At 40.8% G+C, this 27,682-nt stretch overlaps 2 protein-coding genes across 5 annotated transcripts; one reads left to right on the top strand and one right to left on the bottom strand.

The window, feature by feature from the left end:
• Nucleotides 1-440: 440 nt before the first annotated feature.
• Nucleotides 441-1,978, top strand: LOC141004402 (small ribosomal subunit protein eS27-like). Its single transcript, XM_073475872.1, has 4 exons — nucleotides 441-552; nucleotides 1,001-1,109; nucleotides 1,214-1,324; nucleotides 1,437-1,978. Exons 1-4 carry the CDS (start codon nucleotides 547-549, stop codon nucleotides 1,463-1,465), a joined length of 255 nt encoding a protein of 84 aa, XP_073331973.1. The 5' UTR covers nucleotides 441-546; the 3' UTR covers nucleotides 1,466-1,978.
• On the bottom strand, nucleotides 1,814-27,445 carry tpm4a (tropomyosin 4a). Of its 4 annotated transcripts, none has more exons than XM_073475868.1 (9): nucleotides 27,275-27,439; nucleotides 24,693-24,818; nucleotides 8,314-8,447; nucleotides 8,085-8,202; nucleotides 7,766-7,836; nucleotides 7,519-7,594; nucleotides 6,377-6,439; nucleotides 4,999-5,068; nucleotides 1,814-3,433 (listed from the first exon to the last, which is right to left on the bottom strand). In XM_073475868.1, the coding sequence occupies exons 1-9, from the start codon at nucleotides 27,386-27,388 to the stop codon at nucleotides 3,351-3,353; spliced, it is 855 nt and encodes a 284-aa protein (XP_073331969.1). In that variant the 5' UTR covers nucleotides 27,389-27,439; the 3' UTR covers nucleotides 1,814-3,350. The 4 variants fall into 4 exon arrangements, with proteins under 4 accessions (XP_073331969.1, XP_073331970.1, XP_073331971.1 ...); XM_073475870.1 differs by lacking the exon at nucleotides 1,814-3,433 and adding an exon at nucleotides 4,090-4,249 and having other exon boundaries at nucleotides 27,275-27,445; XM_073475869.1 differs by lacking the exons at nucleotides 24,693-24,818; nucleotides 27,275-27,439 and adding an exon at nucleotides 17,983-18,547.
• Nucleotides 27,446-27,682: the final 237 nt, after the last annotated feature.

Genomic DNA, 27,682 nt, shown 5'->3' with positions numbered 1-27,682 from the left:
TTGGTCTTTAAAAAGAAATGTACATTTTCGAAATAATCAATCAATCAATCAAATGTATCAGATAAAAAGTCAAATTCATGACACAAAAATAAAAATTGATGAGATAAGCAGCTTTTTTGCCTCTTCATCATCAAGACTTTTTTTTTTTAATCTCATAATTACTTACATAGTCTAAGTCTACTTTTTAATCTTTTTGGTGTAAATGGGCTTCCATACTAACCAGACCACAGAGTCAAATTGAAAAACTGCTGTCATACCGTAGTCGGATTAATTAGTTAGTTATCTAATCTGTTCCTAAATATTATCAAAGAAACATTTTGTTCCCATCAAGGCCCAGTTCAGCCACTATATAATTAACTGTTGCTCCTCCCCTAAACAGATAGACCCCGCCTCCTCGGTCTCTTCCGGTGCTGTAAACGTTCAGCAGAACAACAACGACCACAGCTGACTCTGCTGAGTGTTGAGAGGGTCGCACTTGAACCTTTACATCGCACTTACTTCATCGAGTTTGCATTGGACGAAAAAACCTGCGAGACCTGAGCAAAAATGCCTGTAAGTGAAAATATTTGTATTGCTTTGTATATTTCTTTCTGGTTTGACATTTTAGATTAATTAAGAGTTCAGATTGGCAGAAAGCTGCTCCAGTACACTGTTGTCAATTGATGAACATAACATTACTTTGAAACAGAATGATAAAGATGTATTAATTCATTTATACATGTGTTGTACGGCGTGAATATGTCTAAATGTGTTAATAAATCAGTATCTGTAGTCAGTGTACAGGTGTAGCTGTCAGGAGTGATGCCTGGGCTTGCCTGGACATGTCTGTGTATTTACTCTGTGTAGCAGTTTATTCATCAGACTGTAGGGGGCACTAGAGCACAACCAAAATATTAAACTCTTATTCATTATATAAGTGAAACAATATTAAAGACACAAAATGTTGATTTGATTCTTTGAAATGATCAATGTTAAAATCAGGCTCTGATCTTAATTACAGCTGGCTAACGACATGATGAACCCCAGTTTGTCCAAGGAGAGGACAAGACACAAGAAGAAGAGGCTGGTACAAAGTCCCAACTCCTACTTCATGGATGTTAAATGCGTAGGTGAGGACTGCGCCTCACATCTATTTCACCCACTGATGATATGATGTATTCATTAGACTGATTGTATATTCTCATTCCCATCTATCTTAAAATCCTCCCCCCAGGCTGCTACAGGATCACCACCATCTTCAGCCATGCTCAGACAGTGGTACCCTGCTCAGGCTGCTCTTTAATCCTCTGTCAACCACAAGGGGGCAAATGCAGACTAACTGCAGGTGAGAAAAATGGCATAAAACAGGTATTTTGTAAATACAGACACCTGAAAGTTGATCCTTCTTGCTGTTTTGCTTGCGAAGAGATGTAAAATGTTTGTTTCCTTCCCTCTAGGCTGTGCCTTCAGAAGAAAATATACCTGAACAGAAATCTGCCACGACACCCAAGAAAAGCGGCATCATGGACCGTGGATAAATGAGTCTGAGCCTCACACTCAATGATCTGAAATGTGGCAAATCCTCAGTGGAGATATCACCTCTATCTGTACAATATCTGGATGATGTGGAGTGAAATGTCATCCTCCCTGTGGGGTTTCTTAGGACAGAGCAGGAGAGAAGCTCAAGATTAACTGAAATCATACATACAGACATTCAGATTGAACTGTATGTGTATCAGATTGATATGATGAAGCACTTCAGTAGTTTTGACTACTTCTATTGACCAAGTAAAACATGTTTTGTAATTTTGCACAAAAAGTCCATGAGTCATGATTTCTGTAAAACATTTATTAGGTTGACATAGAGGGGGGCGGGTGGTGGTGAATAAAATATTTCAGAATGGTCTCGATCACGTGTGAGGCGCTTTTCACGGCCCTGGCATGAGATGAACCCACGAGAACCGTCACAAAACAAAAAATAAAACAAATTAAGAATTTATTGTCTGCGTTATGTGTGTTCTTTGGTCTTGAGAGTTCCCCTGGCAAAAATAAGTGGTGTAAATTAAACAAAAAAAAAAAAAAGCAATACAATTTCTCACATACCTAACATTATTCTACTATATACAATAAGTATCCATGGTTGATAAAACTTGACTGAGCTTCCAGTGGTTTAGGCCTTAGCTCGCTCATGTAATACAATATAGTGTAAATCTAGTTAATATTGGCTACAGTATGGCATAATGTTGGCAGCGATGGAGAATGTGTCAACGGTCAGGTCGCACTTAAAGGAAGGTGGTACAGCTTGCATGGGCCTCAGGATGATTGAGGATTGGCAGAAGAGGCATTTCTTTTTAAATCTTTTTATTTAAATGTAAAGAGTCTTTAGAGTAACTGAGCAGGATGTGCCTTGACTTGTCTATCAATGAAACCTTTCCATAAAGTCACCTGCCCATTTGACCATCACGCTGTTGAAACACAAACAGGATAGGACAGAAAAGATACTGCTACTACATAAAGAGGATACTGCTAAGACAGGCATGCATTGTGTCCGTTAACTTGTAGCCTCTTACTAAAGGTGCAATATGTAAGAATTGGCCACCTGCCGAAACAGGAAGCAGCAGCGAAATCACTGACTACTGCTCACTATACTCTTTTCTCTAGCTATCTATGGCTGTATCTACTAGCTGTAGTTAGCTCTGTTAGCCATGCAGCTAGTGGCCCTAAGCTGACACAAGTCACCACAATGGGGTAGTCTTGGTGTTACACTGCTGGAAAACGAAACTTGGGTTTCATCACCTTCAATTTTTCAATGTTTTAAACAAAAATTCGCACATAGATTTTACATATTGCACCTTTAATGTGGTACAGCATGATCTGAAAAACAAAACCGTTGACTAACGTTACATCACCACCGGGTGGCACTTCAGAGCCACATAAATGTAGCCAGAGCGAAACCAAACACCATCTGTAGCATATGAACTAAAATATTCATGTATGTGCGCCAAAAAAGTTAAAATTGAGCCAGTTTAAGTGGTTCAGTGACCAAATCTGAGGTTTCTTTGGGTATTGAATGCCAGTTCTTTCTAAGTAAGTGGTCAAAAATCATTTCTGGGGAGATTTTGTGTAATCACAGCTGGAGATTAAAAAAAAGAAGCGATGGGTCAAAATGACTTTCCATCTTAAAAAAAATAAAACATAAAATAAGTTGTGCCTTAGAAAAAAAAACAAAAAAAACAAAACATCAAGGGACAAGCATTAAGTTAATCCCCCTTCACAAGGGAATACAGATTTTACAGCTGAAAGTGTGGAATGTGGACATTGAAGGAATGTTGCATGACAATCTCATCCTCTCCAGTTTCCTCTCGGTGTGTTTATAAGCTGTTCAGTTCCTGCAGGGTCTGGTCCAGGACTTGATGCATGCCCAGGTTCTCTTCTTTGGCATGTGATAATTTTTCTGGAGAGAAGATGAAAAGAGACACGGTGAAGTCTCAGACATCAGCAAATAATACTGCTCGTGTGGGGCCGATATATTCTCCTTCATAGGTTCGTCAAACAGCACGGAGCAGTTTTACTGAGCAGATGTTTTGCATGTGACTGTTTTGGTTATATAGTGCATCATGCAAAAAACTCAACCACACCGCTGTGTCCTTTCAAGCATAAAAGCTGACTGTTATCTTTGTCTGAAGACTGTTAGTAGATTACACTGTGGACTTTTTAGAGGGCATGTGTGCACCACTGTTGGGTCATTCAAGTGTGTTCATATCTCTACTTATTGACACATGTGAGTATATAATATCAGAGACCATTGAAAATAAGTTAGATGTACAACCAAAATAGTGTTTTAAAGGGTCAAAGGGGTCAAAAACCAAAACCGGAGTAACTCTCTCACCTTGTCTCACATAAACTTGCTGTAAATTAACAACCAATTTCACAAGAGCAGACTGTTTATGCAATCACAAAAAGCAGAGAATGCATAGCAATAAACACTGTGTAGCTGAGGTTATGAACCACATGTTTTACTACTATATCATCAAGAACAGAGAGACAAAAAGCTGTGAAGTAGGAAAGAAAAAGATTTTTAATTAATACTTTTCTGCATAGTAAGATGGGCGGAAGGCACATGTGATCCACAGAGAGAAGATGGAGAAGACAGATAACAGGAGAAGTGAGAGGCAGAGAGAGCGCATCTACAGAGATGTCATGTCATTGAGGGCATGGTCCAGCTCCTCACTAATGGCCTTGTACTTCAGCTTCTGAGCATACAATTCATCTGGAGGTCATAAGGTCGACAGGAAGTGCAGGCAGGTGTCAGGGACAGCAGCGACACAAACAAGCCAAAAGCAGGATGAGAATGAGAGACAGATGGAGGCAAAGAGCAGAGGGAGGAAGGAGAAGACAAAAAAAATAGGTCAGGCTTTTTAAAGATGCAGAAATGCTTGGAAGAAAGAATGATGCATATCTAATCTCGCTTACAGCTCTCAAGCTGAGTAAGCTAAGAGCATTTAAGCTTGTTCTGAATGTCTCATAAAACTGTACCAATAACTCTAACTGACTATAAAGTCAGCTGCCTGTGGTTCGACAGCTAAATAATCCTGACCTAAAAACATCTGAGCACATTCTGTCCTCTTTGCAGCACGGTTGTCCTTCAGAAACAAGGGCCTTTTATTAGCTTGTAGGTAAGGAGTTTCCATACATTTGGCAGGGGAAACTCTTTCTTTTCCACAGAAAACATTTCCTGTGTGCTGAAATAGGACACTCCTTCTGGGATCTAAGTCTAGCTCAATGTAATTGTGCATGTGTGCATTAACATGGATTAGGATTAGAGTTTGCCCCCAATCTACAGGAAACTCAACTTAACTATCTGGCAATTGTGGTTCATCAACAAACATGTTTCCTGCATCTTCAGGTCCCAGATGACTGGTTGTTCATTTAAAGCCAGTCGCTCACTGAATTGCCTTTTGCCTGCATATTGCAAAGTAGTGCAAACATTATGGCGTGTGAGTGGTACTGATCTCATACCTTCCAGGTCATCAATGGACTTTTCCAGTTTGGCCACTGTCCTCTCTGCAAACTCTGCACGGGTTTCAGCCTGACAGAAACATGACCACAGTAAGACACGAGCTATGACGTTCATAAAAATGACATGTTTTACATTTAGGTTTTCAGTGCATGCACATTTTAAGATAAAATCATTAATTTAGTAGCAAAAGTAACTCTGCTCTGTGGAGTTTTCTTGTAAACAAACAATGAGTCTGTTTAGATTCTGTCATTCTAACCAAAACACCTTGTGTTCATCCTCGAGGCCTGACAAACGTGTTGAAAGCATTTCTCTCCTCATCAAACTTTTTTTTTTTGACAATCTGAAACCTGCAATGTTTTATTTTCACATACAAGTGCATCCTCATGCTCGTGCACACTATCAAACAAAATGAGACCCTATCATAACATCTAGGGACGCACATTTTAAGCAGTTTCTTTAATTGACAGTTGGCTGCCTTGATAATGGATTGTTGATTAATCATTTAGAATAAATGAAATATGTCGGACATTTTCCATTAGAAAACTGTTTTAACCACGGACATGATCTATGCTCGATGCAAAATCAGAGAAGGCTACATTAGGACTTAAAAGAACAGAAAAAATAAACACCAAGTCACTTGAATGATGACTAAATACACAAATAATAACTGACTTAATTTTAATTGCGGTGCTTCCGTCTATTGCTATTCATCAACTGGCTCAACAAAATCCAACCGATATGGATACTACCAAAATGTAATAATATCTATTCGTAGACAATGTCTTTTTTGTCTTATTTTTTAAATTACAAATTACTTATATTTTAATTAAACACATTTTGTCATACCAGTATTTTGTATTTTATTTAGATATATTTGACCATCAGGTGTAACAAGATACTTTATGTTCAAAAAAAAATCCTTCTTCTCTTTTCTTAACTTCAATGTTCCCTACCGAAAAGCATTCCTGAGCACTCTAGATTTTTTCTTTCTGAAGATACTTTCTGACATATTTGTGCCCATCTCTGATTGTCTGTTAATACATTTTTTATCGGTTAAGTTCTTAATGGCATTTGATGATTTATCATGAACATCCCTAATAACACCATTGCCCCTTTGTGTTACTTGTGCTCCACAAAATTCCAAAATGTACCTTTAAGTCTGCTATAGAAACTTTAAATGCAGAGAGAGCAAATGGGAAATGACATATAACAAATGTCCCTAGCCGGACCTAGACTGTGATGCCCCTCTTAGTATACTTTAAAAGTATCCCAAGAGTGACACTGCTGATTTGTTGCACAGTATATGATAAAATAGTGTATACTAATGTCATCAGAGGGGATCCGATTGCTGTTGAATCACTAGACTCAGGATCTCACCTCCTTCAGTTTGTCGGTCAGAACTTTGATCTCCTCCTCGTACTTGTCTTCTTTTTCTGAGTACTGTTGACGGAGACACAGAGAAATAACATTACATAATCAGTGGCAGAAATACAGACATGTTTACACACGCTTTCACCTACAAATGAAAACACAATGTGAACACACACACACACACTCTACTAAACCAAGGATCATAACTGCACCACTCCTCCTGAAGACTGATTTGTGAGAGTAGATAGTGTAACAAAAGGGTTGAGCTGTGATGTCAACCGTGGTAGGCCTGACTGAACAAAGCAAAGGCATGTGTTGCTGAAGGAGAGCGGTCATGTGGTGAGCCTGGCATGCCGTCAAACTGTCTGTGCCCGGAGAGGAATGTGATGTAGCAGAAAAAGGAGAATGTATTACAGGTCTCTACTGGCTGCCTGTTTACGCACACTGAAACACCATTAACCCCCCCAAAAAACAGCATCAGTGGCTAATTTGTCATGTGGTGGATAAGTTATTGCGCAAACATGTATTTGAACAAAAGAGTTCAGGTCTTGCACTCTTGATGCGTTCAGGTTTTCGTCTTAACAACCTGTGGGCTAGATAAATGGTTGCGTTGTAAGTAGGGCCTGATGATACACAATTATAATGGAGGTGGTATGAAACAATACTTTGGTGATGTGGTATCCCTCCCTTCTCACTTAAATTACTGTCCACTGAGCCATGAGAGCAGCCCAAATGATAGGATAGAGGGGAGTGAAGATGAGCATGTGTTGGGTGCCAGACCTGGTGTTCAGTTTTTACTCTTGTTTATATTTAGGTTGCGTATTTATGAAAGCAACTTCACAAACCATCAGCCAATGTCGAACCAATATGGTTAGAAAATGAAGTTTTACGTTCGCCTTAAGCAAGGCTAAAACTGTGTCAGAGTCAGTGAATGCCTCCTGACATAGTAAACAAGTGGTTTCTACTCACAGCTTGAGGCTAGCCTTACACAATGCTCCTTTTGAACATTACTGGATTAAAATAAAAGAAGCTGCATTTTTCCTGCGTGGAAAAAGTCCTCAGGAAGCCAAAACAAGAAGTATTATTTATATAAATGAGAGTCCAGTCATTGCCATGCACATCACGCAATTGCTCCATGACGCTCTCACCTTCTCAGACTGGGCTTCTAAGGACTTCAGGTTGTTGGTCACATTTTTCAGCTCCTCCTCCAGGTCACTGGCTTTACTGTGGAGAGAGAGAGACATATGCTTGGTTCAGATGAAAGAGCGACAGCAGTGATTAACGATTGACTTTCAGTAAACGGCCTTAGACAATAATCGTACCATCAAAATCAATAATCATTGCATCCCTGCTATGTGTGTATATGTGCTTGTGTTTGGGCGTCTGTGTGTTTACCATTCTGAGAGCTCGGCCCTCTCCTCAGCTCTCTCCAGCTCTCCCTCCAGGATCACCAACTTACGGGCCACCTAGAGTGAAAAACATGAAAGTTTTAGGGGGAAAATGTTTTGACTTGAAGCACAGCAGCGTCCAAAAGACAAGAGTAGGTCAGATTAATGATGAAAAAAAATGCCTAAACAGTGGAGTGCATGCTGATGTAGAGGTCCCATATTGTTTTGAAAGTCAGATACACAGCCTGTATTCAGAAACTGCCTGTATTCATATTATGCTTCTATAAAGAAGCATAATATGGGACCTTTTAGGATGTCAGTCTCACCTCCTCATATTTACGGTCGGCCTCCTCTGCGATGTGTTTGGCCTCCTTCAGCTGCATCTCCTGAATCTCCATTTTCTCCTCATCCTTCATTGCTCGGTTCTCAATCACCTTCATCCCTCTGAATGGACAGGACAGAGTGTGTGATGATGAATAAGCCTTTAAATTAAGATGCGAAAGCCAGGTGTAACAATATCAAGTTTTAATCTTGTTTAATGTGACTTAATCTGACCTCTCGCTCTCATCTGCGGCCTTCTCAGCCTCCTCCAGTTTCTGCAGTGCTGTGGCCAGCCTCTCCTGGGCTCGGTCCAACTCCTCCTCCACCAGCTGGATCCTACGGTTCAGAGCTGCTACATCGCCCTCCGCCTGTAAGGGAAGAAACAAAGAAATTCAGTCAGTCATTCATTCAACTTTAAATCATCCAAGCTGGTCTCCCCTTCCCCTCTGTTACCCACCGTAAAGCAGGTAGAGAAGGAGAAGGTACAAAGAGGGCAGCGAGGGGAGTCAACAGTTTTTTTTATATGTAATGTGTTAGGTTTGTAAGACCATGCTGAAAATGGAACACGAGAAAAATAAGACAGGGATTACAGCTTAGTTTCTAGGAATGTGTGTGCTGTCCTGTCCAGTCTCGCCTTTCCCTGACCACTGCCACTATGAGGAGGTTTAAAATCATGATTTTTAGTCATCAGCCTCCGTTTGAGGTATTGAAGTTCTTCATCAAAATGGCATGAACAGATTATCATACCTGCACATATTCTTAATAATTTCTTCTACATTGAGGTATATACCATTTTTAATACTATCAACCTTGTAAAGTGATGATATATCCAAAAAAAAAAACAGAATAAAAACGTTTCCATGTAATACAGATGTTTTTCACCATCTCTTTCTTGCATGCTGTGAGTGGGCGATAGTTTGTGTGTATACTTGTATGTAGAAAGACATACACAAAAACTAAACTTAAGTGTTACTACTGCATTGTGGAAAACAGCAACTTTAGTCTTTGCAGAGGAACTGTGCATCTTCTTTTGAATGGTGTTACTGGTGGATCAAGGCAGCCATGTTGGAAAAGAGACAGCCACACAAACATTGGCAGCGATGCTTTTAACGGACTCTTGTCCGGAAAATACCTCTGATAAATATGCTTTAAAACAATAAACTGAAAAATCACCATGGAGCCATGACTATAGGAAGATGTTCTGCGTAGTCTTTTATTAAGCCAGTGCAAATTTTCATGAATCCTCAAAAATAAGTCTCTCAAATACATTCAGTTCCATTCTGTATTATGAGCAAGTGAGATACTGTTATCTGATCTTCACTCTCTCTGGGGTCGCTCACATTTGACAAATCAATAGTTGAGTCTCGCTGATGAATAATAAGTGAAATGGAGACAGCTGGAGGTCCTCGGAGGATCTTGTACAGGAGTGGGGCCTACCTGTAACAAACACAACTACCTACAGCTGATTCTGGCTGTAATCCTTTTAATATCTGAAGATCGCAGGACTTTAGTTTTGAATGAAACGTTCACAAAAACTCAATTTCCGGTGACTGTGAATGCAGAACTGGGCCAAGTAGGGTGGACAAATGGGCTTCTTCTCATCTGCCCTTGGTAAACAAAGGCAGAAAGAGGGGAAAAAAAGCAAACAGACAACTATACAGGCATTTCCTTTCTGTTGGCTGGGGAGTTTATCCAACCACCACCTCCTGGGGAGATGCTTTCAAACTGAAAACCAGCCTGTTTTCATTCAAAGTTAACACAAAGAGACTGTCCACTGTTAAAATGTACGTTTACAACCGGGCAGGTCAAACAGCTCTTCATAACTGCACATTTGAACCGTTACAATGCTGAACTATTCATTCAAAACCGACGTACTCACACAAGTTCACCCCCTGTTCCCAAAACGAAGCAGCTGGGGGATTTCTTAGACAAACAGACATTATTCTGCGCTCGGTCGCAGGGCAGCAGTTAGTAGGTCAGTGACTCATTAGCTAGTCATTCAGTCCAGAAGTCAGTCTGCCAGTCAGATCAACAGTCAAAGTGTCTGCACCTAAAGTTTACAGCTAGGTGAGTCATTCTGCTGCACATTTGGTGAGATAAAATCATTCAAAGGATCAGCAATGGCTAGGAAAAGGTAACACTGCAGAGAGGAGAGCAGAGAGCTCAATGGAGAAGAGTTATGAAGTCTTTTTGTGGTGAGAATAAATAGACCACGTCCAGTGTGTTCTTCCATTCTGTCATAGACTCAATATTTCAGGAAATGAAAGCATGGTTTCCTGCTCGCTGGCAGCTGGTTGCAGACCTCTATTTTAATTTTTCAGATTTTCTCCCTCTCATCTCCATGTCATCTTAGACTGCTGACTAGCCACTCAGTCTTTCCACCTCTCTTTCTCTCTCTCTCTCTCTCTCTCTCTCTCTCTCGTTTCCTCCCTTGCTTCTTTCTCGTCCTCTCCCAGGCCCTGCCCTACTGCACCCAGAGAGGCCGCCGATATGAGACAGGAAATGTCTGCCGAACTAGCGTTGACACGTCTTGATAGAGGAAAACCTAACCCAATGAGAAATGAATGAAAGACATAAATCGGTCGGAACATCTTGAATCCTCATCAGCAGCGTCCTCTACACAGGTCTGCCTCTGTCGACACTGCATCTGGCTGTTGAGAAACGTCGGACAGACTTAAACTGGAGCCTGAAATAACAGATATTGTTACTTCCTGAGTGGAGCAATGTGCTGTGAAGAACACCGTGTGCACACTAACAAAAATGCTATTCATGAGCTGTAGGTCAGCTACGGTGCGTACTGGCACATCCGATGCTGTAATGCACTTCCAATCGTACACTCCGCAAACATGCAAACAATCACTCTCTTTCTGTCAGTCTCTGCCACTCTAAAACAAACATAATTACCAGGTAGCAACCGGCTACTCTCCTGCCCAGCTGAATGTTTGTTGTCAAGCAACACACAAACACAAAAACCAAAGTCTGAGCTGACACCACTATGGTGGTGCGTATATCTACGCTCGCTGTCAAATGCATGCGATCTGTCGTGTTATCTGTCATCAGATTTTCACAATCAAGGGTGAAGGGGAATCCCCTTAAAGACAGTGACAGCCTTGTGTCAAGTAAAACAGCTTGTGGGTGTGCAGCACATACTCTCATGCCTCCAATTCACTCAGCCATGACCAGAGAAGAGAAGAGCTTTTCCTGTAAATCCTGGAGGTACTGTTGAAAATACTTTCTGCAGCTGAAGAAAACCATTTAGCAACACAGCTCTTGAACAGCATTGAGATGTTAAGCACAAGAACAAACCCAAATGTGAGAGCAATGTTAAGTTAAAGGTCAAAAGAACTGAGAAGTCTAATAACAAACCTTTACTACAAGAATAGATACCAACTACTATACAAATGAGGATCTCGAAAAAAAAGAGACAGGAAGTCAGCTGCCCAACATCCTTTCATTTCCTCCCTTTGATTGTTCTTTCTTTCAGGGCTGGTATCTGGCCTTGCCTCTTCCTTTAGCACCCACTTTACATTCTTCGGCTGCCAGGCCCTTATATGGTAAAACAAACTATGGAGAATGTTTGTGGCGGAGTATCAGGAAGATTGTGGCAGCGAGCACAAAGATACTGGAGGACAAGTAGCTGCCCTGTTATCAAGCTAGCTTAATATGTACCACCAGTGCTTTCTAAGAGTTGAGTGGTATTTCAGTTACTGCTGGTTACTTGAGAATAGTAGCAAGAGGGAGATTCTTAAAGGAATAGCTTGCAGAGAGTTAGATGAGAAGCACAGTACCACTCTACCACTATTTATCTGTCAAAGACTGGAAACAAGGGGAAACAGCTAGCCTGGCTGTGTCCAAAAGTAACAAGAGCAGTGACGACAAGGGCCCTTTCCAAACAAATCAGATATAATGTGTTAAAAAGTGAGTTTTAGAGGTGCTGGTATGCTGATTTTTACTTTATGGACAGAACTAGGCTAGCAGTTTCCCTCAGTGTCCAGTCTTTATGCTAAGCTAAGCTTACCAGCTGCCTGTAACTTCATATTTAGTGTACAGACATGAAAGTGGCATTAATCTCCTCATCTAAATCTCAATAAGAAAGTATTAAGTGTATTTTTCCAAAATGTCAAACTATTCCTTTAACTGACATTGCTGCCGGTTAGCTTAGCTTAGCACAAAGACTTGAAACAGGGGGAAACAGCTGGCGTGGCTCTGTCTAAAAGTCACTATATCCACCTACCAGCACCTCTAAAGCTCACAAATCAACTTGTTATATCTTGTTTTGTTTAATCCATACAAAAACCAAACTAGAAAAACAACACTGTGGTTTTAAAGTGGTTATGTGTTGGATTATTTCTTGGCTGGGTGCAGTCTCCTCCCAGAGTCAATTGCACAGTGGCGACAAGAACCAACAAAACCACAATGTGTCACTTTTACACTTTTTTTTTCAAAGGCTAGCTGTTTCCCCTTGTTTCCTGTCTTTATGCTAAGCTAAGCTAACCAGCTTCTGGCCAGAGCTTTTAAAAACCGTGTGCAGACATGTGAGCGGTATCAATGTTCTCATCTCAAGCTCAGCAAGAAGGCACTAAGCATAGAAAACATTCACCTCCCTGTCACTGGTTGATTAAATAATATCCATTGGCCTCGACTTGGTAAACAGTCTCCAGCCTGACCTGAGGATACAGCACAGTTCTTCGGGGACCGACTTGAGAAATACCTGAGTGTATTACATGTATTAGAGACAGGATCAAGGACAAGTGAAAGAGAAAATCTAATTATTGGCTGATTCCAGGGCAGTGGGCTAATGAGCTGCACAATGCTGTTGGGTTTCAGGGGAAGTTATTCCTGACTCTACTGCACGCTACTCTCAATGTGCATGTGTTGCTGTGCAAGTGTGTAATCTTTTCCCATATAAAGATCTGTCATGCAAAAACAGCTACATACAGTATAAGGCAGCCTGCCATGAGGTATGATATGTAAAAGATGGTCATAAAACTTGCAAACAAGCATCACAGCGAGCTCTCTCTGTGCAAAATGTAATTTGTCGCCAATTTTTCGACAGTATTTACGTAGACTTTCACACAGACCTTGAGCTTGTCTTTTGTTCAAGCTGACAAGAGGTTCATTGTAAATGCCCTTCAGGAATCCATGAAATACACTGGGAAGCAAACTATTTAGCAGACTTTACATGACTCAGACAGTTTTCTTTCCTGGTTTTGTTGGAAGTTAAATAATGTTAATGACAGTCTTTGAAAATAGCATGGTACTTGAATGGTGTGGTCTCTGAACAGATAAAGGTCAGGTGATTTAACTATAAACAATCCCTGCTGCAGTTTACTCCAGCAATAAAACCATTTATGTGGTTCTTCATTTCTACTCTGCAGTCCCAGCACTATCACATTAACAAATGCTGAACTTGCATGCATCCATACAGGAAAAGACTGGCTCCATGTGGATTTGATATGATCCAAAAACTACTTTATGCTATAAATTCTACATAATATACTATAATTTCCACTCTCTAAATGCTTCTTAATGACATCATAGCAAATTTAGCTTTGTTAGCACAGATTGTGCAAATACATTTTACTCCTTGCAACCTTGGCCTACATAATCACCTCAGCCACAAGCCACTAACATGGGAGTATTCCCAAGAATGCCAACACCGCCAAAACGTATCAACATGTGGCAGTTATATTTGGAAAGTTGAGCTATTCCCAGGGAGAAATTCCAACAAAAACAGTCAAACCAGGAAGTAATTCTTTCCACTGAATCTGCAGGAGACCGCTGGAGGCCTCCAGACCTTGAAACCCACTGACCACAGCCAGCAGCAAACAGACGTCACCTCTGGCTCATGAGCTGAGGGAAGTTGTACTTAAGAGGCGCAGAATTTCTAAACGACTTCCTTCGATTAGGTTTCAGCATGACATGCAAGTGGCTTAAAATGAGAACAGTTGTCACGTATGTAAAAACAAGGGTCTATCAAATCCAGTGTAAATGTTATTATGGTACGGTAGACACAGACAACTCTATATATAGAGCCAGACAGTGTGAGATCAATAGCTGACCCCCACTGCCATAACATCAAGTGAACTGACAGGAGCTGATGTGGATATTTAAGTTGTTTTTAAGTATTTAAATTATAACTTAGGTTGGACACTACGTTAATTTGTGTAAAAAAAATTTTTTTAAAAACTCAGTCAACCACACACACTAATCTTCCTGTTGATCAGGGCAGGAGCTCAGGGACAGGAAGTGTTGGGAGTAGAAGCACAGGAAGTGCTGGACCAGAGTCGGCAGACGACATCCTGGGAGGGGCAGCCGAGGGGGGTGGGTGAGAGGGGGGTGGCCTGCTTCCCAACATTGATACCTCAGTGGAAGTTCGAGTCCCGCTTCCGTTTTTATCTGGTCTTACATACAGATCGGTATGCCACAAACTGTATTTCTGCACGCTTTGTGGGAGAACAACAATTATCACCATGGCAACCGTGTGCTGTCTGATGACAACATGACTGTGCTGAACAAACTCTTCAACCTAAAGAAGGGCATGCATACTTTTGCCCTTTAAAATCTATGCTTTTCATATTACCTTCTGTTGTTGTTTATGATATCTAATTGTTTTGTAATCAACAAAGTCTCAGAAGTGAAGCAGCGAATCTGGCTCATCTGTGTGGCTCACACAGCTCTCAGGGTCATGAATAAATTGATCATTTTTGCCAGACTCTCAACTTTGAACCTTCAACCAATAAACAAGTATGACCGCTGTGAACCACTATGAAGATAAACCAGCCCATTGAGAATAATGGCCGCACATAAAACACATCCAAGTAAGTTAAGGAGCGTTTCACGACTATGTCACATCTCTGTAATCTAACGGAGCCTTAAAGCATTATTGAGCAGTTGAGTCACGTCTCCAGAGGCGTCAACACCGCACTAGAAATAACACGAAGCAATTACTCTCATTTTTCAGTGAGAGATGTGGCCAAGTGTGTTTTTCTGATGCCTCCACATTTTCAAACAATGATTCACTACCCGAGCACACGCAGCAAGGTTCCTGTTTTGATCTCCCCGTGCTCCGAAGAAAGAGTTTTTGTGCCAACGAATAACTCCAGGTTGCCCTAATTATTCACATGTGGGACCACACCAACCCCGCCACACAAACGCACCGCCCTGTTTGGTGAAGGCTGACCGAGATGAAATGGAAGGACTTCTTCCAAAATGTTATAAAGCCACTCTGCAGGTAAAGGGCAATTTCACCCCTATTGATCATTTATAGGCTGTAGACCTGCAACAACGAGTGGCCATCAATACATAATTTCAGTAATTTTTCAAGCAAAAATTACAAACATTTGTTGGGTCCATGTATTTTAATATGAAGTTATCATTCATCATTGAAAATCTTGTACTTAAATGTTTTCTCTGCTTTATAATTATATTACAATGTGTTATACACAATCTGTTATTTTTATATACTGCTCATAACTCATAACTACAAGGGATTACAGTAAAGTGTTACTGTTTGTGAGTCATTACCTATAAAATACACACTTCAATTTGTCAGCCAAGTTCTCAAAGTGCATGTCATCCTTTAAAAAAGTTAATGTTTCACGACAAACTCTACAACTGTGTCACTACGTTTGGCTCTTGACTGTACTCATGTGACAGGAAACACAAGGTAGCCTCATTTAAACTCATAAATCAACAGCTGGTGTGTCCGAAGAGATAAAGAAAGCAAAATAATATTCACTGCACCCACTTGCTTGGAATTTTGTGTAAGCCTGCAGGTTGGACTATACAACCATTTATGGGCTATGTAATTAGTGAAGGAGGGCAGAAGACATCCACCAAACAATCACAACACCACAATAAGTAACAGTGAGGTCAACGTGCTTCACGTGTACCAGTCATGTCGTGACAAACACAACGATGACGAATTCTTTTAAAAGTTCCTATCAGAACGATTACCCACAAAGCTGAACAAACGCCCAATTGTCAAATTAAAAAGGTACCCTGTTACCTAATAGGCAGTCTGTAACAAAGGGGTAAGTCCTACAGCAGGCCAGCTCCTTTCATCATCCCAGCTCCCATATCTTTACAGCCACTCCTTCCCCACCCACTCTCCTTCAATCTCCCCACTTGTCCTGTCATTAACCAGCTCCTATGCAAAGGATATAGCACCGTATGTCATAAAGCAGCACGTGAAACAAGTCAAGACTGTTACCTAACTTTTTATTCTCCAACCTCTATCGTTTTTCTGCATGAAGCTACAAAACTCCGGATGTGGGCAGAGTCAGGAGAGTCACGGCAGGTGACAGAGTTGGGAAAAGTCAGAAAAAAAGAATCAGATGAGTCACTTTCATCACATCAGCGCGTCAAGTCTGAGAAACCACAACTTGTGCAACTTCAACGATGACTTGTGCCAATTACAGCCGAAATTGGGCAACTGCTGCTCATACTGTACGTTAGAATGTAAACATGCTGAAAATAAAGCTGTGAATAACAAGTCTCTCATTATTAATTAAACTACTGATTCACAGTTTGATATATAGAATGTAACAGAGTACATTTACTACAGTACAGTTTTGAGGTACTTGTAGTTTCCCTTAAGTATTTCCATTTTCTGCTACTTTATACTTCTACTCCACTACATTTTTGAGGCAAATAATGTACTTTTCACTCCACTAGATTTATCTGATAACCTCAGTTACTTGTTACTTTGCAGATTACATGTTGCATCGGAGCAAAAGTAGCACATTTTTAGATTAATTTACTTTTTTGGCAATCAGATTTTTTTTTTAAAAAAAGAAGAAAAAAACACTGAATCTGATAATCAGGTGACCCATTTACAGTATATATGTGAATGTAAATAAATGTTTTATTTACTTTTGATACGTAAGTTCATTTATTATCAGAAACTTTAAGACTTTTTCTAGTATCATTCGTGTGGATGACTTTCACTTTTACCAAAGTGATATTCTAACTACTACTACTACTTCTGCTTTCACTCAAATATGACTTTTGGGTGCTTTTTACAACACCGAATGTCAACATGAGCCAAAATCGACCTCTTCCAGGGTCTTGTTTTGTCAGAAAACTGATCAAAACCCAAATATATTTAGTTTTTTATCATGTCAGACTAAGAAAAGCAGAAAACATTTGCATTTTGGAAGCTGGAACTAGTGTTTTAAAGACACACTGATGATCAAAATGGTTTATAATTAATTTAATGTCGACTGACTAATCGATTAAGCCAATAACGGCTTCAGCTTTTGCTAAAAATGGCACATTTTTCCGACTATTCCACTGAAGCCTTTAATAACAGAGTAGGGATACGTTTAAGCCGATGCCCTTTATTTTCCTATCATCAGTGGAGGCTGGCTGGTATGGTGGTTAGGCGTCCATCCAGACAGCTGCTGCTTGGCACACATCCACCCTGCTGAAGTGTCACTGAGCAAGACATTAAGAGTGTGACACACACACACACACACCATCCCCTTCATCGAAATGTGTCCAGCTCTGAAAGCTGCTAATGAACAAGCAGTCAAAACTTATAATTAACACGATTTGTGGGAATAAGGAGTAATCTGATCAGTGTGGTAGATGAATCCAGCCTCAGTGCTGTCTACGTGGTCTACATTATTCACAGTAGTTTCACAGCGGCCTGTAAGTCAGACTGCACTGCGCATGCGCCCAGACCTGCAGGAATCCAAACTTTTTTCATTGAGGACCAACGCCTTGCATTGTGGCACCATCACGCCCGCGAATGAATCAATGACATGCGCTCGTTACACTTTATTAAAGCCTGAGACGTGAATACGGAGAAGTTAGACATCGTGTCGTCAGTGTGACAGTGTGAAAGCAGAGCAGAGGCAGGTTAGAAGACGCAGAAAGAGGATTTGGTTGTCTCACTTTCTCTCGGAGCTCCCGTTCACTGTCCAGCTGTCTCTGTAGGACCTGAGCCCGGTCCTCTGCGTCGTCGGCCTGCTGCTGCAAACACTGAATCTTCCTCTTCACAGCATCCAGAGAGTTCACACCTGCCATTATTCACTGATTTGTTACTCAATTTAAAGACTACACGTGGAGGGGGGGAAAAACCACACAGTTAAGACTAAATCTGGGTTGTGCAAGAGAAAAAGAAAAGTAGGCTGAGTGTCCTTGTTTGGTCTATTCGGATTAAAAATAACAATAAGAGGGTAAAAAATGAGCCTGATCGTCGATTTGAAGGTGAAATAATGAACGTCCCGTCCGGAGCCGAAGTCTCTGGAATGTAAAGAAGTCGTTCAAGTGCAACAAAAAAAAAGTTAGGAAAAACCCAGGAAGTAACAGCGTCCAGGTGTTCTCCAAGTGTTTCTTCAGGTGTGCAGGAATGATAAGTTCATGAGCGGTGATAGAAAGTCGTCCTCAGGAATGTAGCAGTGTTTGGTCCGCGGGAGGAGGATTAGAAAAGCTGCGCGGCGAGGAGAGCGGAGAGCGGCAGACTGTGCAGCCGGAGGAGGAGAGAGATGATTGGGACGATGAGGTCAGAGAGGGCGGGGCGTGCAGCGTGTGTGTGTGTGTGTGTGTGTGTGTGTGTGTGTGTGTGTGTGTGTGTGTGTGCGCGCGCGTGTAAAAGCTGATCCCTGTGACTGATGTGATCACTGCTACGAGACGTTCAGAAGAAAAGGAAAAGTCAGGATGAGTTACTTTCCAGTTGGTGTAAAGGCGCAGTGCCCCGAGTTTAGATGTCACACACAAACTTCCCCCCCACTCCCAACTTGACTTGACTAGAATTTCATCTTTACAGACTTCAGTTTAAACATGACAACATGATAAATGATGTACGCCTGAATGTTGAAGCTGCTTCCAACATTTCATTGAAAGCTTTATCAGCATCGCTCCTACAGTGACCTTATGAAGCAGATAGCATATCACCCGTGCCCATGTGTTTCCTCTGCTACTTACATTCATTCAGTCATGGAGGAACAAAGAGCTTACATTAAAAATAAATATGACACTTAAAATAATACAGTATGTATAATGGTTCCACAGTATGGATTGGATATGGAAGTTCCTAACCTGTAGTTCATGCACAATTTAGGGTAAGATTGGCTTTTGTAGCCTGATTGTAGTGAGATAAGTAACATTTCTTATTCAACAGCTCTAATTAGATTTGTTGTGTTAAAACTTGTAGATTTTCTGAGCCCTGGTGGAGCTGTATTGCAAATTGTGTTGTGTTGCTATTTATCGGCTATAATTTCATTATCTGCCGATAACCGATAATACATTACTCAAAAGCAGTTTGGGATATTTTAGTGTTTCACTTCATTGATATTCTGTGACATATATGAATTTTTATTTTGTGTTTTGTGAATATTTTTGGTGATTACATATCCATGTACATGCATATATGCACCCATTTCCCAATATCCCTCACTCATTTTGAGTAGTGTCCGATGTATATTTTGCATCCCGAATAATACTTATTTATACAATTTATACAATTAAACTTAAGTAATGCTTAACTCTGTTTTTTTCAGTCATGTTCCTGTCCTGCCTGTTTTAGTTGTTTCTCTGCTCCAACACACCTGATTCAAATGAAGTGGCCTTTATCAGGCTTCAGCAGAGCTGATCATTTGAATCAGGTGTGTTGGAACAGAGAAACATCTTGAACATGCAGGGCAGGGGGTCCACCAGGAACTGGACTGAAAAATGAAGACTTAAGACAGATATGGTGATGTATCATTAGATGATTGTCATTGTATTGATTGTTGCAGAATAGCTGTATCGTGATGCTGTTGTCATCGCGGGCAACGTATCAAGAGTTACTGTGTGGTTCCAACCTGAAATACACGAATACAGTAACTTTCAGTGAAAAACAAAACTGAAATCCAATTAACTTGACGAGTCATGCATTAGTTATTAATTATGAGCTATAAAATGTTACAGATGATTAAAAAGAGTTCTGCACAGTGAATTTCGTCTCTGGTATTGAATCAGTACTCTGTGTCTCCAAATACCCTGAGTAAGGGTGTCAGAATCGCTAAGAGGAAGGAAAAAGTTGGATCGGTGCACCCCTGCCTGAGGGGTCGCAATATGTCGCTACAAACATTTTTTCTTGGAAAATACTGGAGATCACAGACTCAAATAGCCATAGAAATGAAACAGTCTCAAACAGGACGTCACTTCTTGGTTGAAGCTCACAGATAGCATCACTTTGGCCATAAAGAGTCATTGATAAGATAAAACACGTATTGTGTAGAATTTGACCAATATATCAGACAATATTAGCTTGTATGGATGTGTATTGGCTTACATGTCAGTCGAGAAATTGCACTACAGAAATTCTCGTTCTTTAATACCAAAATTTAAGGAATCCTTTTAGAAATTGCACGCAAGTATCAGCTGATATATTGCTCATGTTGTTGTTTTGAAATCTCAAATATCAACATTCAAGCTGACCGCAAAAATCCAGCACCGGTCATGCTGTAACATCTTTTGATGATGCATCATCATGTCACATGATGCTTACATTCAGTGACAGATTAAAACGAACGTTTATGACTGTACCATGACATTATACTAGTGTAACTACAGTTCACAGTACATTTTTTCAGGCTATTTTTCAAAATAACGTTCTGTGTTTCTGGACAACAAAGAATGTCTCTCTGTGCCTTTATATCAGGAAGAAATGTTGAAGAGTTTGCCTATTGATCAAAATCTTTTTCTTTTAATCTCCAAATGAGCAGAAGAAACATATATCAACTCATATATTAATATATCCTCAGCTGATGGCACTACTGATCCTGATCCTCCCAATTTACATTATTTTACTATCCAGCTATTTACAGACCTCCAGCCTCTCAAATCTGAACTTTTAACAGGACCGTCAAATATGCACCATGATTTCTACTTTTGTCGTTTGTTTTGAGTAAGCAAACAGACATCATCCGGCAGCTGCCTGCTCGCAGACGATGTTCATTGTGTGGGTGTAAATCAGATTTATGCCCCATCCTTCATGTTCCTCTGCCAGCCCTGCCTGTGTTTACCCTCTCAGTTTCCCATTCACACGCTTGACCTGTGAGCAAACACTTTGGCTGGACGAGCAGCTCGGTTCAGCTCTCAGCTCGGTTCAAGTTCAGCTGGAACTCAGTCGAAGACGAATCAATCTCCCTCACAATCAGTCTCATCTGTTGATTGAGTCCATCTGTCTGATTTGCCCCTTGCACCGGAAAACCTGGAAGCATTGATTTCATTAGACACAGGAGTGTGGGGTTTTCTGTTTGCCTTAGCTGCATTCCTGACATACCAGAGCCCCCCTGCCTGCTCTCTGCTCTCTCTTTCCCCCACAGTCCAGCTCTCCCCTAAAACAGTAACTGCTGCTGCTGGGAACGCCGTTATTAATACCTGCATTAAGACAACACACTGCTGCCATCTCTTCAGCTTCCTGCATCAGACTCTCTGTCTGGTTTCTTGAGCTGACAGTGAACTGTGATGACCTAAATATCTGTAATACCAATCGTGGGTGCAGGGACTACTTCTTTATGAATCACAACAGCTTTCCTGTTGGGGTCTTTGGCTCACTGTTCTGCTTCCCAGCCCCCTCCAGGTTCCCAATCTGGTCGTGTTCTGTGTGTGAATTCACATGTGTAATGACTTGACTGCTGCCTCTAATAAGAGACATGTGGACGGGAATTTATGGAGCTTCACCGGCTGGATATGTTGTTGTCAGTGTGCAGGATTAAACTGTAAATGTGGGACGGTAAACATCTACTGTTCATGTGCTACAGCAGACCCAGGAGTGGAATCCACACCTAGTCAGGCTCGAAGCACAACTTGAACCACCACTTTTTCCAGGGGCCCACTTGACCCACTTTACATGTGAGGCTTCTCAGAACTGTTCTCAGAGTTTATTTAATCACTGTGTGAGGATAATCCAGCGTGTCTCAGCCTCAGTCTCTGTGTCTGTATGTCAGACACTTCCCTTCTCTTTGTGTGTAGTACAACACTGCATTTCCTTGGGATATCCTCCACAAGGCTCAAACAATACCACATCTTGGTGGAAGCTGGGAGAGTTTTTGTTGTCATGACGCTTCTTTCCTGTGCAGTTTGCTCAGTAATCTCACTAGAATGATTCTTAGCTGTTGTTATCAAACTGGTATGATCAGCATTTAAGCCTTATCTTGGCCATATTTGAGCCCCTACTAAGGTCTAAGTTGAGATATGAGTTCCTCTTTCTCCATCTCTGGAGTTAACACACGCTGTGCACACATGCACTAAATACTAGAGGAACCACCAGTGACAGATATACAGCACTGTGGTTTGCGGTCTTTCCAATAATCTTGCATATGATCTTTTTTCCCAGATTGCAGCCGATTAGCCACGGGACAAGTGACTGTTCTGATGTTCCGCTTGATTTACTGATATCAGCTATCACAAAAATATCTTCAATTGTTAGTTATGGCCTGATATAGAGGACACAGTCATCACGTTATAGAGGTGGCTCCCAAACTTTTTCCGCGGGGCCCCCTCTTGTAAAGAAAAACAATATCTTCAAGCAACCCCCACCCACACACACACACACACACACACACACACACACACACACACACACACACATCTTTTGCTTGCAAACTCCTACAGAATTGATTTTAAACATTGTCTGTAATTAATACAGAACTACAACTTCAGTGTGACATCTCACTGAAATAAATAAAGATAAGTAACTGAATCCTGCATTTAAACGTTTAACAGTAACAGTAGTTAGTCAAGTTAGTAGTAGTTTAAGTTAAGTAGTTTATTTTGAAGACATCGACAGGCTCCTCTTTGTGCTCAGGATGCATAGTCACCAAGTGGCATCTTAACTTGTTCTGCATAATACTGACACACAACACACTGTGGTCTGTCTTCATTGCCCACCGCTGTACTAGCAACGCTGTGGGTGAGATATACTGTGGTTCTCACCTTTTCTATTGCAGGCATCAAATTCAAGTGTATATAAAAAAAAACATACAGTGTTCAGTGGTGGAAGGAGTATTCAGTCTGTTAACTTAAGTAAAAATAGAATGACTACAGTATTAAAATACTCTATTACAAGTAAGAGTACTGCATTAAAAAACTTTACATAAAGGGGAACTTGACGCATCAAATCTTTATAGGTCTTGTAGAGTAGCTACTACTGCATATGTGAAAGAAGTTGTATAAAGCTGTGAGGAGGTAGCTGCGCACATTTAGATAAACTGCCTCAAGTGATGTCAGGCAGAAAACATCAAGTTTGAAAATGAAAACATCTTGAAGTTTGGAGTTAGTAGGAAGTGAGCATACCAGGCCTCTGTTTACCGCTGCTCATCTCAGCTTGAGGCTACATTAACCGCCGCTAGCCTGAATCTGTGACTGAACTGTCAGTGGTCAAGTTGCATTGTGGGTAATGTAGACGCCAGGAGGAACACATGGACTATAAAAGATAATACTTCTGGTTCTGCTGCTTAAATGTGGATCATTTTTGAAACAGTCTCACAGCGTCAGGGAAGTGCATGATAAATAGGTGGATTACTTTATAAAGTTAAAGTATAAAAGTATTATAAGATTAAGGGACTTGAAGTATCAAAAGTGAATTTACTAGTTCGACATAAAAATAGACTCTATGATTATTATTCTATTATGTATTGATTAATGTGTAAGTGGCGTTTAGCTGGTGGAGTTTGAGCTCATTTAACTGCCTTATCACATGTTTTGAATTAAATAAACTTGATTTACAAGGTAACTAATAACTAGTAACTTGCATAATTATGTAGTGAAAGAAAAAGTACAATATCTCCTTCTAAAATGCCGTGACATAAGCGTATAAAAACTCTTAAGTAAAGTACAAGTACCGCAAAATTGTACTAATAAAGTAAAGTATTTGAGATGAAAGTTGTGTCTGAGGTCCCAATCATATGACATAACACATGTCACAAGACTTCCATAATTTTGTCACATTGTTGTCATTATAGCAAAGTCACTGTGCACACCGTTTGAACTGTCACATTGTACATTTACATAAATATATAAGCTTTATGGTCCCTTAGAGACACTTGATTGTATGTCAGAACTGTAAGATAAAATGATGATGAACAAATGGAGAAACTTTTCTGTTGACCTTTGCTGCGCTGGTTGGCTGCTTTAGAGGACCTGGGTGGGTGAGTGTGTGTGTGAGTGTTTGGGCGAGTGAGGAGGTTACAGTTTATCCATGTGTTCATCTTTCAGGACTGGCTGCACAGGAATGTAACAGTCTCTGAAGTGCTCCAAACCATTCACTGTGGATCAAAGTAAACCCACAGCTGGTGCTGGCTTAGAGACAGTCCAGCTGTGGAATAATTGGCTCTAGTTGTCAGCAGTGCCATTGTAACGTGAGTCTGCATCAAAGGCGGAAAAAGCAAGTAATTAATGACAAGAGCAGGAGCCTCTTGTCAATATGCAAAGTCTTACTAAGGATTTACTGGGAGACAGAGCTGCATCATTTTTACTGTGTAGGAATGGCGGGTTTATTTCACATTTTCACATAAGTGAAGTGAAACTCAGTTGACCCCAGATGCCCCTGTGTCTGTGGGTGTTCGTGTGTGTGTGTGCATGTGGACAGTATGAGTGTGTGACCCTTCACTCACGTCTGCGGCTTTCTTCTCGGACAGTTCCAGTTTCTCCTGAGCATCTTTCAGGCCCTCAGAGAATTTGTCCAGTTCGTCCTCCGTCTGCTTCATCTTCTTCTGGAGGTCCATCAGCTCATCCTCCAGCTACAACAGGAGAGACAGTTAGTTCAGTTCACTATACTGTCCCTGGTCAGTGTCTCTTCTTCTGTTTTTACTCAACCCTTTACTCACTTTTCCCCCACTATGGTATGAAAATGTCTTGTGCAGGACTGCCCTTGTTATTGCTCGCTTTTGTGTTCTGCTTTGTCCTGTTTTATAGACTGAATCACAATCTTTGTTTACAATAACTCCCGGGTAGAAACCCCCTGCATCACGTACCAGCTTTTATACAATTTAACTGACTTTTTTTCATGATGTTATTTCAAAATGTATACATCTAAACTTTCAATAATGCTAGGCTGAATGCCTAATTTACTTGTTGGGCCCGGACTAAAGAAAATGACACTTTGAGTTTATCTTTAAACTAGCAGTTAGTCAGAGACATCGCTGTTGTGTAGATATCAAAGACGCAAGCAAAGCAACACGCATGATAACATTGGTAGAAATGTCAGATAGGTCGGACCATCGCGTTTAACTATATATCTTTTAAATTTACAGTTATGGATGAAAAGCAAAAAAAGTTTGCTGAAGACTTTATCATAACTACTAACTTTATCGTAAATGAAACTTTAGTCAGTAGTTATTTGTCTGGTAACAAACAATGAAATGCTTTATAAATCATTTATTTAAAGTATTATAAACATCAGTTGCAAATATAAAACATTTCATCATTTGTTAACAGTCAAATAACTTAAAGGAGACATATTATGCTCATTTTCAGGTTCATAATTTTATTTTGGGTTACTACTAGAATAGGTTTACATGCTTTAATGCCCAAGAAACACATCAGTTTCCTCATACTGTTCAGTGCAGCAGCACTTTATTCCCCCTCTGTCTGAAATGCTCTGTTTTAGCTCCTGTCTCTTTAAGGCCCCTCGTGTCTCCTCTGATTGGTCAGCTCACACATGCCTGGGCCAGCACCGCTAACAACAACCAAGCAGCTGTGCCATTCATTTTTAAGGGCCAAACTAGCCACTAGGCATAAATTATGCAAATGTGTGACTTCGTGACGTAGAGTGATGTCACAAAGTCACAGAATTAAAGGTGGGACAACTGACGAGGCGTTCAGGACCAGTGTTTTCTGGCGAAGAGTGGAGCCGAGGTGTTGTATTCGGCTGATTTGGGAGCCTAATTGTGTTTATGATGTCATCGGGAACATTAAAATGGTTTACAATCAGTCTCTCATGACATGAACCCCAGTCTAATCCCCTCTCTCCCTAACCCACACACACACACAAGGTTAAATGTTAGATGCTCCTTCTAATCAGCGCTCCCCTCTGAGCCCATGAAGTACTTCTGATAATCCCTCTGAATTCCACATGGTCATTCTCTTCTGGAGTCTAAAAATACAGCTGTTATCAGTGAAAACACACAGGCGCCTGGGACAACAGGCCTAATGTGTGTTCATGAGTGTGTCTGTATGTGTGTGTGTGTGTGTGTGTTCACTCTGGCATTTGTGTATCTATATGTATCTATTTGCATGGTCATAATGTATGTGTGTGTGTGTGTTGTCTCTGTGTTGGATACACCTGTCAAACAGAGAGACAAATGCTCCATTAACTCTCTTCAAACTGGTTCAGGAGGGACTTACACCTCCCCAAAGACTGATCCTGGGTGGTCTCATCACCTGAAGTGGCCATAACCACCATGGGATGGGGTGGGGGTTAGATTTTGCTTTTAGCCTCATTGTAAACAGCATTAACACTGAACGATTTGGTGCTACATCTGATTTTTGAAAAGCTGGTGTTTACATTTTGGCATTTGTTCTTCCTTTAGGTGGTGAATTTTAGCCTGAATTGAAGTAATGACACAATTATTTTCCACAAAATGGTGACTACATAGTTTCGCGATCTTATCATCTCAGTGTTGCCTGGCCTTGTAAGGAGCGATGGATGTTTGCGCTTCACATAATGTCACAAACATTTGTTGAATTTACCATCCAGTCTCTGAGCGATGACAAAAAACCTTCAAATATTTTCTAGCTGTTACAGGGCAAAGTAAAACAGTGAGTAATCTGTGAGGGATGTTGCATATATAACTGTGAAAAGTGTTTACAGACTAATGCCTTTAAGGTATGTCTGGTATGTATCAATGTTGTGATTAGCTTAAGCGCAAGATAAAGTGAAAGCCTTAAAGTAAAACCTTAAGTATGCCTTATGCTGGGTTTGAATTTCTTTCTCAAGCACAAACTTTTTTACACATAGGTTATCTCCTATGATTGCAACTCATTAACCAAATAATAAGCTGTTCCTCCAGGTGCCAAAGTGTCCCTTTGCTGTTTTTATCTGGTTTGTTGGAGAGTTCTTAATCTCTTTTACATTAATATTATATTTACCTTTTTCATAACAAAAATCAAAAACAGTATTTCTGAATCCTTTCAGATTTTTGGCTCTCAAGACTCTGACACTATCTCTGTCATCATCCTCTCTGTCTGTCCCCACCTGCTTGCATTTGTCCTCTGCTGCCTTCTTGTCCGTCTCAGCCTGCTCCGCCCGGTCGATGGCGTTCTCCTTGTCCAGTTTCAGCATCTGCATCTTCTTCTTGATGGCCTCCATGGTGACTGCTTGGTTGGATTTCGATCCCTCTGAGATGTGAAAATGCGGCTATGAAAGCTTGTTTTCGTTGAGATGCAGGAGATTGGGTCTTAAAGTGCAGTTCAGCAGAGAGCTGGAGTCCAACAGAGCTGTAGAGAGGTAGAGAAAGAGAGAGAGAGACAGAGAGAGAGAAAGTAGGAAGGAGACAGAAAGAGTTGTGGACAGAGATGGAGAGTTGAGCCCTATATGGGTAGTTATTAAAACGGCAACAGAACCTGCCTCCAGTCTCTGATCACCCTCCTCCTCCTCCCATGT

Source organism: Pagrus major, chromosome 11 (assembly GCF_040436345.1).
Source record: "Pagrus major chromosome 11, Pma_NU_1.0".
NCBI lineage: Eukaryota > Metazoa > Chordata > Actinopteri > Spariformes > Sparidae > Pagrus > Pagrus major.
The sequence above is the reverse complement of the archived record's forward strand: the minus strand, read 5'-3'. Positions and strand labels throughout refer to the sequence as shown.